At 44.5% G+C, this 14,658-nt stretch overlaps 1 protein-coding gene across 14 annotated transcripts in view; it reads left to right on the top strand.

The window, feature by feature from the left end:
- ST3GAL6 (ST3 beta-galactoside alpha-2,3-sialyltransferase 6) overlaps positions 1-14,658 on the top strand; it is a 95,296-nt gene that overhangs the window by 61,842 nt on the left and 18,796 nt on the right. For all 14 annotated transcript variants that reach the window (XM_024759272.1, XM_024759275.1, XM_024759277.1 and 11 more), the window contains 3 exons: positions 1,030-1,107; positions 6,683-6,786; positions 7,815-7,878. In XM_024759272.1, the coding sequence (XP_024615040.1) occupies positions 1,030-1,107; positions 6,683-6,786; positions 7,815-7,878 (246 nt within the window). The remainder of the gene's footprint in view (positions 1-1,029; positions 1,108-6,682; positions 6,787-7,814; positions 7,879-14,658) is intronic.

Consider the following 14,658-nt stretch of genomic DNA (forward strand, 5'->3'; position numbering starts at 1 on the left):
GGTTTAGGCTGTTTCTCTTTGAATCCTGTGATTGCAGAAGAAAATTGATTCGTTTTCTTTTTTAGATTAATTCTCCACACAACTGATGATCATTAATAGTTTTTTTTTTTTTTTGCGGTACGCGGGCCTCTCACTGTTGTGGCCTCTCCCGTTGCGGAGCACAGGCTCCGGACGCGCAGGCTCAGCGGCCATGGCTCACGGGCCCAGCCGCTCCGCGGCATGTGGGATCTTCCCGGACCGGGGCACGAACCTGTGTCCCCTGCATCGACAGGCGGACTCTCAACCACTGCGCCACCAGGGAAGCCCTTTAATGGTTTTTTTGTTTTTTTTTTTGTTTTTTTTTTTTAATGGTTTTTTATATTAGGCTGTTTGCTCTTTCCTGGCTGAGTCTGGGTCCTGCTGCCCCCTGTCCCCTTCATTTGTTTTCATTGTTGTGCTCTGTCTTGTATCACAATACGCTTTGAAATTGTGGAGACAAGTGCTCCATTCAGGGGACACACAAGCGCCTGACCTGTGCCAAGAATAGAGGGGAGTTAGATTTGTGACTCTAAATGGTGGGATTTGGGGCGTCCCCGGGGCACGGGCAGGGGCTACGGAACCTGCTCGGGGCAGTGTCTCTGTGGCGTTTGATGCCCATGGGTGTCCCCGTGTGTGGCACGGAGGACCTACATAGCCGTGTGCATTTTTCAGGCTTTTAGGAACTTCTAAACTGTGAGTCTGGTCTTGGCTTCCACAGTGTGATGATCCCAGTTCTTCTCAAAGGGTCCTTTGAGTCACTGCTCTTGGACCCTTCTGGGTCACTCGTCACCTCAGCCTTTTCCAGTCTCTCGCTTTGCATCCATGAATCCTCAAATGTGTCCAGGACTTAGGAGAAGCTTCTGTCATACGTCAGGGGCTGCGGTGAGCGTTTCTTTTCCCTGCCTGAGAAGCCTCTCACTGGTGGCACCGCGTGGGCTCCCAGAGCATTTTCTTCCCTTTGGGCCGTCTTCCTAGTTCTGGTTTCTGACTGACGCTATTTTTGTCTCATAGGGTGCCACCTGTGGAAATGAAGAAGAGAAATAAGATCCAGCCTTGTTTATCAAAGCCAGCTTTTGCCTCTCTCCTGAGGTAAAAATACAAAAGAAACCGTGGCACACAAAATGTTCAAAATGTGTTTGTAATCATTCTCCACACTTGTTTGCTTTTTTTCATGCAAATCTTAGCAGTGTAAGTACATAATATGGTTATCCTACATTTAAGGAAGAGCTTGACTATTCTGTGTCTTTTTGTGCTTTTAGTCAGAACTCTGCATATATTTTAAGAAAAGGCATTGAAGAACTCAGTCAGACCAGTATTCTTTTCACACAGGTGAGATTAGAGAGGTCTGTTTGTGTTTGATCATAAAAGAGTGCACTGTCCTTTTAGGGTTTTCTTTCCCTACCCTTGTTCCCATGTTATTTTCCACCCTTGTTATTTTTATTTAACTTCTAGGTTAAAGTTTACAGTAGATATTTTCCTTTCACAGACTTTTAATGAACTACATAGAACGTAGATAATAATTGTTCATTATGGTTGTCAGGACTTGTAGAGAATTTACTCTTCCATCCATAAACATTCTTTTTCTTTGTCACCACTGCTTTGATAGAGTGCTGGTCAAATGCTTCCAGATTAATAGAAATCAATGACAGTCGGGTCTGGGCATGTTGAAGCGTGTAAAACACATACAAGCTTTTCAGCATTTTATCTTTTAAGGATCTAAAATTAACAGTGTCTTTTCTTATTTTCTTTTATCGTATTACTGTATCTCTCCATGACTGGTTCTTAACCTTTTGGGGCTACAGGTCCCTTTAAAAATCAGCCACCCTTCTGGAAAACTTTAGATACATAAAATATTTTTACATCTGACTACAGGTGTGCCACGGCTGCTTGTAGTCAATCTGTGGGTGTGTGTCCAGTTAGGATCACTGCAAAACTAGAAGAGTGATGTTAAACTTGTTTTTTTTTTTTTTAACCATGACCCCATAGTAAGAAATACATTTTGCTTTGGAACTTAGTATCCATACATATTTATAATAAAAAAGAAAGAATTTTTACCTTTCCTACTCCAGATACCCTGTATCCTGTTCTATTCACTTTTTAAAAATGAGCTGACCATGACTCGCAAAATTGACTTCATGAGCCACCCGTGGGTTGCAGACTGCAGCTTCAAAGTGCTACTCTAGAATCAAAGTACTCTTCAGCTTTCGAGAGAAAAGGCATTTTCTTTCTGAGAAAACCCAAAGGGGTTAGAGTATTTATGAAAGATTGCTCAGCAGGTGTGTAAGTCTGCACATTTGTCAGTGAATAGTATTCCCTGGAGGCAGAGCTCCCTCCTTTGCAGTAGCCATTAGGAGAAGCTCTGCTGGGAAACCTGGCGGAGTTACCTGCAGTACTATGAAGAGGACACGTTTCCTTAGCATTGAGCTTGGGTGTGGTTTCATCTTTGTCAGGTATGGGTTAGTGACTCCAGATAATAGTTACTTCACTTTTTATAGCTTCGGTTTCTTTGTCTCGTCGACTGAAGAAAAAAAAAAAAAAAGCACAGCCTAAAAGTTGAGAATGTTTTATTTGGGGACCTTACGGAGGACTGTAGCCTGGGATGGCAGCCTGTCAGATAGCTCTGAGGAACAGTTCCAAAGAGGTAAGGAAGGAAATATTGGAGTTTTTGCTGAAAAAGACAGACATGTAGTCATGTTGCAGGAAGGGAGACCCCTTCCAGGGTCCTAGAGTGAGCTGTTGTGTAACACTCTGAAATGTATTGTCTGAGGAGACACACGTGCTGACAAAGCAAGAGACGTTATTGCAAAGGGGCGCCGGGCGGAGAGCAACAGGGTAAGGGAACCCAGGAGGATTGCTCTGCCATGTGGCTCGCAGTCTCGGGTTTTACGGTAATGGGGTTAGTTTCCGGATTGTCTCTGGCCAGTCATTCGGACTCAGGGTCCTTTCTCGTGGTGCACGCACCACTCAGCCAAGATGGATTCCAGCGAGGAGGATACTGGGAGGTTGGTAGGACACGTGGACTGGCGTCTCCTCTGTCTTTTTGACCTTTCCCGAATTCTTCCGGTTGGTGGTGGCTCATTAGTTCCGTGTTCCTTACCAGGACTTCCTGTCGTAAAATAACTCATGTAAATTGTTACTGTCTTTGCCTGGTCAGGGCAGGCGGTTTCAGTCAGTGTTTCCCTTAACAGTCAGGTATCAAAAGATGACTGCTAATCACAAAACAGCAGACATCTCAAGTTAATGATTTTAGTGCTTCTCTATGAACAGGAAGATGCAGGAGTCTGGGCTTATTGAAATTATTCGTTTTGATATGCACCTTAACTGTCTAGGGGCAGCATCTTGTCTTTCTCCACCGTGTATCCCCCTCGGGGGGTACCATCTGGGGCGGCTGCAGTGGGCTGAAGGCTTGCTGGCCTCAACATCCTTTGTTTACTGGAACGGCAGGCCACATTTTTTTTTTCCACAGTCTAAATTGGTTAGTAGAATTTACCTTCCTTTCCAGGCTTTTGTAGGAGTAACAACAGCAAAGATGATCATTATAATGTAATATAACATACTGTAACATAATACGATGTAATATATAATTATTACAGATAAGGCAGATACTTATTGAGCCCCTACTCTGTGTGAGACATGGAGTTATCGACTAAAAAAAAAAGCACAACCTAAAAGTTGAGAATTATGTTTTATTTGGGATGTTACTGAGGACTTAAGCCTGGGATACAGCCTCTCAGATAGCTCTGAGGGACTGTTCCAAAGAGGAAGGAGCCAGGATTTGTAGGAGTTTTGGGGAACAAAAAAACAGGGAGTCGAACATCAAAAGATTACTGCTGGACTTCCCTGGTGGCGCAGTGGTTAAGAATCTGCCTGCCAACGCAGGGGACATGGCTTCAAGCCCTGGTCCGGGAAGATCCCACATGCCATGGAGCAACTAAACCCGTGCACCGCAACTACTGAGCCTGCGCGCCACAACTACTGAGCCTGCGCTCTAGAGCCCACGAGCCACAACTACTGAGCCCATGAGCCACAGCTACTGCGCCTGCGCTGTAGAGCCCATGCTCCGCAACAAGAGAAGCCACTGCAATGAGAAGCCTGCAACGAAGAGTAGCCCCTGCTCACTGCAACTAGAGAAAGCCCATGTGCAGCAACGAAGACCCAACACAGCCAAAAATAAATAAAATAAATAAATAAAAAAAAAAAGATTACTGCTAATTAAAGAAAAAACAGACATCTCAAGATAATGAATTTACCCCTTTTCTATGTGTGGGAAGATGCAAGAAACTGTATTATTGGAATTATTCCTTTGATACGCACCTCAGCGATCTGGGGCCAGTATCCTGTTTTCCTTCCTTCTAAATTCCCCTCAGGGTGCACAGTTGGGGGGCGGCTGCAGTAGCCAAGGCTTGATGGGCTTCAACATCCTTTGTTTACTGAAATGGCAGGCCACATTCTTTGCCACAGTGCTTAACAGTTATTTCATTTAGAAATAAAATGTAAGTCACCTAGTACAAGGTCTGACTGGCAGTAGACGTTAATCATCAGTTACCATCATTATCACTCCCACCAACTCCGAAGAATAGAGTCCTTTATTGCTTTCACCTCAAGGTGCAAAGTCATCTGTGGTTTACTTTCCCAAGGAAGCCTGGGAAGATCTTGAATCTCCTCTCAACCTTAAGTCAGGTGACCTGACACTTCCTCTTCCCAGAGCAGATGCTAAGCTTAGGGATTAACCCTGATACAGATAATGACCTTTTGAAGTTGGCTGGACCCCTGAGGCTGCTAACACTTGTCACAACTGAATCTAGCACACACGCCCTTCTCGAGTAGGAAGGGCTAGTTTCTCACCTCTTTGCTTAGTCTGAATATGGTATAAGTTCTTAGCTCAGCTCTAAAGATCTTGCGCTCCTGTGACTTGCCAAGGTTAGTGGTTCCTGGGTAGCAAAGCCAGGATCAAGCTGAAGCTAATTTGTCCCTACTCTACTGCTGTTTATTTTCATTTTGTCATGCAGCCTCTGAAACTCAGGGGCGCTCTGATCTCCACCTGCAGTCTTTCTACTAAGGAAGAACAAAACTGATAAGGCCGGAGAGAAGGGGCCATGTGTTGGGGATGGGATAAGGGTTAGCTTGACTTGCTCTGCAGTACCTAGTCCTGGTAGGTGGAAATGGCATTTTAATATGTGCTTTACCTCTTCCTTATCTCTCTCTCTTTTTTTTTTTTTTTAAACCCCACATTTATTTATTTATTTTTTTGTCTGTGTCGGGTCTTCGTTTCTGTGCGAGGGCTTTCTCTAGTTGTGGCAAGCGGGGGCCACTCTTCATCGCGGTGCACGGACCTCTCACTATCGCAGCCCCTGTTGTTGCGGAGCACAAGCTTCAGACGCGCAGGCTCAGTAGTTGTGGCTCACGGGCCTAGTTGCTCCGCGGCATGTGGGATCTTCCCAGACCAGGGCTCGAACCCGTGTCCCTTGCATTAGCGGGAAGGTTCTCAACCTCTGCGTCACCAAGGAAGCCCCCCCCCCGCTTTTATCTTGATGTGGACGTTTTCAAAGTCTTTATTGAATTTGTTACAACACTGCTTCTGTTTTATGTTTTGGTTTTTTGGCCCGGAGGCATGTGGGATCTTAGCTCCCTGACCAGGAATTGAACCCGCACCCCCTGCATTGGAAGGTGAAGTCTTAACCACTGGACCACAAGGGAAGTCCCTGTTCCTTCTCTTTAATTAAAAAAAACTTATTTCTTTCTAAATCATAATGGTCCCATAAAGAATTAGTTTGGAGTTGAAATTCATTCAGTCATTTCTTAAATGTATGTTGTCTGCCTACTCTGTGCCAGGAGCTAAAAGTGAGGGAAAAAACAGAGGTGCCTCATCAAACATTGTTGTCTGAGAGAGTACCCGAGTGGAGCAGGGGGGCAGGACAGGCAACAAGAAGACAAGTATCCGTAGTTTTTGTTCTTGAGTAAATTTTAATTTAATGACCTTAGGGAAGAGTTCAGTTCTAGCTACCTCTAACTTTCAGTGTGTTTTTATTTTCACAGCTGACAACAGCTTTATGGTACCTTTTCTTCTGGGAGTGAATCAGCATCTGTACTTTTACTTTCCCTTATTTCTTCCTTTGTCTCTTCCCGTAGATGGCTGTCACTGGTGTTTGCTGGTTTTTAAATTTTGCGCCCCCCCCCACTCCCCACCCAAAGCTGTTACATAATTTTGGTTTTACTACTTGGAAGGCGTTTCCCTTCCGGGTGTGTAGTTCCAGTGCACATCCCATTCTAGGTGATATTTAAATAGTGTTTAAGATGATTTTTTTTTTTTTTTTTGCGGTACGCAGGCCTCTCACTGTTGTGGCCTCTCCCGTTGCGGAGCACAGGCTCCAGACGCGCAGGCTCAGCAGCCATGGCTCACGGGCCCAGCCGCTCCGCGGCATGTGGGATCTTCCCGGACCGGGGCACGGACCCGTGTCCCCTCCATTGGCAGGCGGACTCTCAACCACTGTGCCACCAGGGAAGCCCTTTAAGATGATTTTTAAAGAATCTTAAAAATAATTATACATTCATGTATAGTTAATACAATAGGAATGACATACTACAGTTATTTACAGTTGTGATTTTAAAAACATGCAAATATTATACACATTTGGGAAAATCATTCTTTATCCTTTTCTTCCAGGTTTCATCAGTTTCACCCTTTTCTGTGTGCAGCTGATTTTAAAAATACTGCTTCCTTCTATGGTAGCGATAAGTTTGATTTGCCCTATGGGATAAGAACATCAGGTCAGTAATATTATTCTTACCCTGCTCTATTAATATGAGTGGTGTTTGATGTGAATCACATGTTTATATAATTTTAAGGCGTTTTAATCTTTCTGTTTCATAATGATTCCTAAGGATATGATTTGGGGATTGGGTGAAAGGAATTAAATTTTAATACATAAATCCCCATTCATTTTGAGTCAGTGTGGAATAAAAGAATGAAAAAAGGTAGACTTTTTTGTTTTTGAGAAACTGCTTTTCACTTTTGTTTTGCCACCATATTATTCATGAGTTCCAATGCCTTACTTTATTCCAATTCAGAATTAGTAAGACAACCCTATGGGTTAACTTCCTCCCTATTTCCCATTTCACCTCTTTACCTATGAGTTTTATTTTATGTCATCAGCACATTCTAGGTCCTTGGTCAATCTTTTAATTTAATCAGAGGATATTTTATTTTTGCTAAATTTAGAGAGGATTACTCCATTTACTAATGATGAAACGATTTTCCCTCTGCTTGTTAACAGCTGCTTTGCCTTGCACAATTTTATATTCTAGATTTTGAGAGAACCTGAAAGCCTAGGAGGTGACAAGCCTATAGTTTCCTGAGTTAGACTTTTCTTATTCAGCCGATCCTGGGTGTGTGTGTGTGAGTGTGTGTGTGTGAGTGTGTGTGTGTGTGTTTAAAATACATTGCAGAGAGTTTGATAATCTAATAGGTTTAAAGTTGCAGAATATTGATTTCTATACCAATGTCAGTTTCACAGTCATCTGATATGATTAATTTTTGCTTATGATTGTTTTTAGATTAAGCATCTTATTTTTCTGGGGTTTTTGGAGAATGTCCTTAGAGCATTTACCATCTTGAGTGTGCCTGTTAAGTAGTGCTGGCTAACTGCCGTTGTAACATGAATTTTCACCACAGAATAAATCACAGGTGGCCATGCCAGTTTGAAGTGGGTTTGGGGGAGGGCAGTGGATAAGGTGGTTTACTGTGTACCTAAGAAGTCATGATTGCTTTCATTCCTAATACTCCATTTGTTTTCTAGCCGAATACTTTCGACTTGCTCTTTCAAAACTGCAGAGTTGTGATCTCTTTGATGAGTTTGACAAGTGAGTTTGTTTTCTTCTGTTTTACTTCTCCGTTTTAGTTTTAGCTAAGTTGATTCAAAACATGTACCCCAGTGTAAAATATATTCACTCAGGAAGATTCCATATCTTTTGTGCATAAATAAATATGCCTAGGAGTTATTTCTATGACACTTGAAGTAAACAGACTACAAATATAGTTTAGAAGTTGCATAATTAGTTGGCTCAAAAGATTGCAGACAGTCTTGATGATGTGCCATGCTAGTCCCAAGTCAGGACATTTTTAACTCACGTTCATCTTCTCTAAGTTGTTGTTACTGAAGAATTAATTCATACGCCCTGTTAATCAGCTCACAGCCTCCTTCCGTGGCATGGTTCCCATACCTTCCCATACATCTTCTAAACTGCTCCCTCATGAGGATCTTTTCTGTTTCACTTGAATATTGGATTTCAGAAGCAGCTCTCTTCCTTTTATTCAGAATTACATTTGAGGGAAGTGAACAGCTTGCTTAGATACACATTTTCTGACTACAAAAGGCAGTTTCGTTTTTAGAAAAATTTGGTGTCCATTTAACCCCTTAGGGATTGAGTTGCCAAAGACAGACTTCTTAGCACGTCAACTTATTTTACAGAGGTGGACTTATTTCACAAAGTTTTAAGCTGTACTTTAGAATTTGGCCAGTTGTCCAGTGGGATGAGAAGGGTGATCTGCAGCTGTGAGGCCTCCATTAAAAAGGAAAATGGCAGAATTCCCCCTCTTATCCAAGAGAATAGAGGTGCTTTTTGGTGGGTGCAGAAATGGGGGCAGCAGACGGAGGTGTGAAAATGGAGACAGTTTACAGAACAGAGCTGGAGGAGCAGTGCTAGATTTTGTCTGAATTCACCTAAGTTTTCTCTGTCAGGGGCCCAGATTATTGAGGTGTAGATTATGTAATAATGTTGGTTCATTTCAGTTTGTACTTTTTATAATTTAAAACTATGCCATCAAACTAATCGATTTCAAGTTTTGATTGCATATCCACAGCAACCATATATATTCTTTTCTAACCAAAATTTATATAGCTCTCATCTGTAGGATATTGCTTTATGCAGACCTTTGGCATGCGTGCTTTTTATCAATTCTAACTTTTTTTTTTTTTCTTTTTTTCGGTACGCGGGCCTCTCACTTGTGTGGCCTCTCCCGTTGCGGAGCACAGGCTCCGGAGGCGCAGGCTCAGTGGCCATGGCTCACGGGCCTAGCCGCTCCGCGGCATGTGGGATCTTCCCGGACCGGGGCACGAACCCGTGTCCCCTGCATCGGCAGGCGGACTCTCAACCACTGCGCCACCAGGGAAGCCCTCTCTCTAACTTTTTACAACCACCCTGCAAAGTATGGTCGATGATCTCCATTTTTTAAATTGAGAAACTGAGGCCAGGCAAACATATATAGTTTGTTAGAACTGGTAAATGTCAGAGCCAGGATGTGAACCTGGGTGGGTCCATCCAGGGGTGGATGTTTGACTTCACAGTGCTAATGATTATACCCTAAATAATTGTAGCAGGTATCTGCAAAGATTTTTAAAAAATCCTTGGCCCTGTAAATGTGAGATACTGTCAGGATTCTTGATGGGACGTGACTGGAACTTTTGTTCTTGCCTGTTTTTTTTTTTTTTTTAATTTTTATTTATTTATTTTTGGCTGCGTTCGGTCTTCATTGCTGCGCACGGGCTTTCTCTAGTTGCAGCGAGCGGGGGCTACTCTTCGTTGCGGCGTGCAGGCTTCTCATGGCGGTGGCTTCTCTTGTTGCGGAGCACGGGCTCTAGGCGCGCAGGCTTCCGTCATTGCCTGCTTTTTATCTTAGAATTAGCCGTGCTTTATTTGGTTGCTCTCAGAGCCTCTTCCTGCACAGGTATTCATCATCTGTATGTGCCTCAGCCAGGCTACCTCCTCTCTTCTTGCTGACTTGGTCTGGCTGCTCCCCACCCTTTCCTCCTGTCCCCCGCTCCCACCATCAACCCGCGTCGGGTTCTCAGCATCACTAGCCTTTGGAGGGAGGTGGGTGTGGGTGGTGAGGAAGCACTGAACATCATGCTGATGGCACAAAGGTTCCTGAGTCTGACGTTGTCAAGAGATGGAAGTACCATCAAGGTACAAGCGGAAACTGCAGGTATACAGTGAATGGAGACTGTCCCTGCAGGACCCTCCCAGGGTGGGTACAGTGATGCCCTAGACACTCGGCATCGCTGAACTGCTTGTGTGACGCGTGCAGACTCGCTCCCTAGAGATTTCAGAAAGAGTGTTTTGAAAGTGGCTAAGAATATACTTGCGACAATATTATCTTCATTTAGATATTAACTTTTAGGAGGAGTTCACGTGTAATAATAAATTTTACCTACCTTTATGTGAGTCATTCTACATTTGTCTGAAACCCACGGTGCAATCCAAAGATCGTAACAGGCCAGCCCCTGCCTGAGCAATAAATGTATTTTAGGTAAAAACCCCAGAAAGGCGGAATGCACTAACCTGCCTATCGCTGCCTCGGAGTCAACTCAGTCTACCCCAAATAACCTCATACATTTCCCATTTCTCCTCTCTGCCTGGGGAAATGCCGTGGAAGAAAGAGGTGTGAGAACAGTCTGTCCTTCTCTGGCAGAGGATCTGGACCGCCCTTAGTCGGGGAGTCCTCCCTGAGCCCCCACTGTGGATCCGGGAGCTGTGGCCCTCGTGTACCAGGAGGAAGCCCTTCTGGCCGAGGCTTGCTAATTCTCTGTAGGGGTCTGTAGGTCAGAGAGGAGGGGCTCAGGTGGAGAGAGGTGAGAACCTCCTTTTCAAGTCCCTTCCCCCTTTGGCTGTTCTCTTTGTCCCTCCCACAAAGGTTCAGACATTTTTTTGTTGTTTCAAATCTGAATCCTTTACTTATCTCATTTAGCATGCATGATGCCCGTGGTTGGGATAGATTTTACTGTGAATGGGAAGACTCCAAATATCGGTTGCATTTGCAAGATACAACTTTTCCTCTTTCTTGCAATTGTCATGTAAATGAAGCCTGCGGTTAAGCAATCTCAGGCCAGCTTAGCAGCTGTTAATCATCAGAGACCAAGGCTTCTCTATTGTGACTCTGTTATTCTTCCTTATGGTCCAATCTGATGGCTGGACTTCACCAGTCATATGTACATTCTGGCCAGCAGGGAGGATGAAGGGGGAAGGGCACGCCCCCAGCCATTAAGACTTGCCTCCTTCTTTTTTTTTTTTTTTTTTGCGATACGCGGGCCTCTCACTGTTGTGGCCTCTCCCGTCCGGAGCGGAGCACAGGCTCCGGACGCGCAGGCTCAGCGGCCACGGCTCACGGGCCCAGCCGCTCCGCGGCATGTGGGATCCTCTCAGGCCGGGACACAAACCCGCGTCTCCTGCATCGGCAAGCGGACTCTCAACCACTGCGCCACCAGGGAAGCCCCTTGCCTCCTTCTTTAAGGATATTTCCCAGAAATTACATATAACACTTTATTACAGCCAGTGATGTGCTGGAGCCTGTTGGTACCAACTTGTGAGAGCTGCCGCTCTTCCCAAGTCCGTGTTCAGTGTCATCCAGGTAGAAGCTTGAAATTAGCCGTGGTGGGAATATATTTATACCTTGGAAATTGGCAAACACTGCAAACTAGGGCTTCCCCATCACTCCCCTCTCTCCCAAAGAGGACTGATTGTTAAAAATTTTCTAGCAACCACCAATTATATCCCATTGGCTAGGGGTATAATCACAAGGCCTTTCTGGAAGGTGGACTGGAAAATGTAGCCTCTATTCCATGTGGCTGTGCACCCACCTTAGAGAGAGAGAGAGAGAGAGAGAGAGAGAGAGAGAGAGAGGGAGGGAGAGAGTCCTATTTTAAGAGACAAATGAAACATAGTTATTGAGGGGCAAGTAGCAGTCTTTGCCAGTGTTGTCCACCATTTTCTGTTTCTGTGCCTGGAAATATTCAAGATTCTAAAGTCAGTTACATAACACTATACCAACCTAGCTCGGTGCTAGAAGCAGCCAACTGTGGTTTCTCTCTTGAAGATGAAAGCTGTTGAAACATATTGGGGTTGCAGATCATTTTGAAGCGGGGTTTCTTATGAGGTCTTATTTATGCCACCTTTGTAGGTAATGTGAGTAAAGTAACTCAGTGAGGCAGGGAGAGCCTTTTTCTAAAGTCACTACCATGAAGAACTTGGGCCAGAGATAAAGAGCGAAGGGAACAGAAGTGTGCATGTTTGGCCGTAACTCTGTGTGGCAGAGCCCAGGAATTTTAAGAATTCCATGCTGCTTCTTTGCTCTACCTCCCCTCTTCCCTCTATCCTGCCCGCCCCCCCCCCCCCCCCACCTCCCTTCTTGTAATCACATCTGTTAGAAAAAGTATTTTCATTATAGAAAGTTGCCTTTCGCCCTAATTTTGTGATAGGAGTTCGCAATTTTCCCTGTGAAAAGATGAGAACACATGATAGGCCATTTACATACCCCATTGTATTTTATTATGTTATTTATCTTTTTGGTATGTAGTTTTAATAGAGGGTTAACCTTGGGCTTTTTCTTTTATATTCTTTCTGAGTTTCTCTCCTGAGCAATGGTACAGCAGGTTGGGATGGGGTGAATATTGAGGCTGCTAAACTGTTCCCTAAAGAATCCCAGTTACCTCACCTCACCTGTTCCTGCTCAGTTGTGTGGACTGAGGGCCAGACCCAAAAGCACAGTAAAGTCACAGAGAGGGTCAGAGGCAGGAAGGATGGAGATCGGTAGTCCAGTCCCCTCACTTTAAAGATGAGAGGACTGAGGTCCATAGAGGTTAAGAGGAGGTCTCCAGACTTCCACTCTTCTCCAGTTACTCCCTTTGCATTTAACCAGCAGAGCAAAGACAGAAGACTCCACAATTAAATGTCTTAGACTGAGTGTCATCTGAAGAGGTAAGGGGAAGAGAATTCCGGAACTGTGAATTCTTTTGGGTATATTCTTTAGGATTTCCAGGGCTATAAATCGCCCACCCACCCCCATTATGTAATGTGGCTTCTGCCTTTATCCTTAACCTCAAACCATTTTTAATACTTTTACAGGGCTAAACTAAAACATCTCCAGGGTACATGTGTAAATTCACCAAAACAGATGTACGTTAAATAGGGTTTTTCGTCTGTTTTTTGTGGGGTTTTTTTTTTTTGCCTCTTAAAGATAAATGATCTGGATAGAATCTTCTCTGAATAGATACCGGCAAATTACAGAGAAGGCCAACTGGCATATTTACTGTGCATGATCTTCAGGATGAGAGTTAAGAAGAGGAAATTTTTTCAGTACTAAGCCAGAGGATCCTAAGTATGGGAAAAGGAAAAAGTCTCAAAGAAATGTTGACAAATCATTTATTTTCCTTGTTAAGGTGAAATTCACACAACATAAAAGGAACCGTTTGAAAGAGAACAATTCAGTGGCACTTAGTACGTTCACGGTATTGTGCAGCCACCACCTCTAGCTAGTTCCAAAAAGACAAACCATTTAAAAACAATGATTAATCTTTTTCGTGTTTTCTTTTCCGTGTTCCTCCTTTTATGGGAACACTCAAACTAGCTGTCTGACCAGAACTTCGGCAGCAGGGGAGCGATGCTAAGGGTAGAAAAGGATAGCTTAGAAAAGTTTGTTTTTATTCTTTTGCTGGGGAGAGGGGAGGGCAGGTGGTGGGCATGGGCCATCTGAAATAGAGAGGCGGTACTGGTGAAAAGTTGCTAGAGTCAGCAGGTCAGGCGTAACTGCTCTGGGACCTTGGGCAAGTTTCGGAGTTTCTGAACCTTGGTTTTACAAAAGAGGAGGTGGATCTGTATATGCACATTATACCAATGTCAGCTTTACTAGTTAATAAAGTTAAGTTAATAAATTAAGTCAGTGTAACCACTGGAAGAAACTGGGTGAAGGTTACACAGGACTTCTCAGTACTATTTTTGCAACCTCCTGTGAATCTAGAATTATTTCAAAATAGAAAGCTTAAATTGAAAACATGGGCTTCCCTGGTGGCGCAGTGGTTGAGAGTCCGCCTGCCGATGCAGGGGACACGGGTTCGTGCCCTGGTCTGGGAAGATCCCACATGCCGCGGAGCGGCTGGGCCCGTGAGCCATGGCCGCTGGGCCTGCGCCTGTGCTCTGCAACGGGAGAGGCCACACCAGTGAGAGGCCCGCGTACCGCAAAAAAAAAAAAAAAAAAAAGAAAACATGACCACGTGAAACTTGTGCATGAATGTTCATAGCAGCATCATTCATAATAGCCCCAGAGTGGAAACAACCAAATGTCCAGCAACTGCTCAATGGATAAATTAAATGCATATCCGTACAATGGAATGTAATTCAGCCGTACAAAGCAACGCAGTACTGATTCCTGCTGGGGCATGAGTGAATCTTGAAAACAGTTTTTTTTTTTGCGGTACGCGGGCCTCTCACTGTTGTGGCCTCTCCCGTTGCGGAGCACAGGCTCCGGACACGCAGGCTCAGTGGCCATGGCTCACGGGCCCAGCCGCTCTGCCGCTCTGCGGCATGTGGGTTCTTCCCGGACCGGGGCACGAACCCGTATCCCCTGCATTGGCAGGCGGACTCTCAACCGCTGCGCCACCAGGGAAGCCCTTGAAAACATTTTGCTCAGTGAGAGCAGTCAGTCACAGAAGATCACATATTGTATGACTCCATTTATATGAAATGGCCAGGATAGAAAGTGGATTAGTTGTGCCACAGACAGGGGTTGGGATGGGGGTGGAAATGGAGAGTGACTGCCACTGGCTGTGGGGTGTCGTCGTCGGGTGATGAAAACGTTCTGGATTGGATAAT

Source organism: Neophocaena asiaeorientalis, unplaced genomic scaffold (genome assembly GCF_003031525.2).
Source record: "Neophocaena asiaeorientalis asiaeorientalis breed wild unplaced genomic scaffold, Neophocaena_asiaeorientalis_V1.1 scaffold197, whole genome shotgun sequence".
Taxonomy (NCBI): Eukaryota; Metazoa; Chordata; class Mammalia; order Artiodactyla; family Phocoenidae; genus Neophocaena; species Neophocaena asiaeorientalis.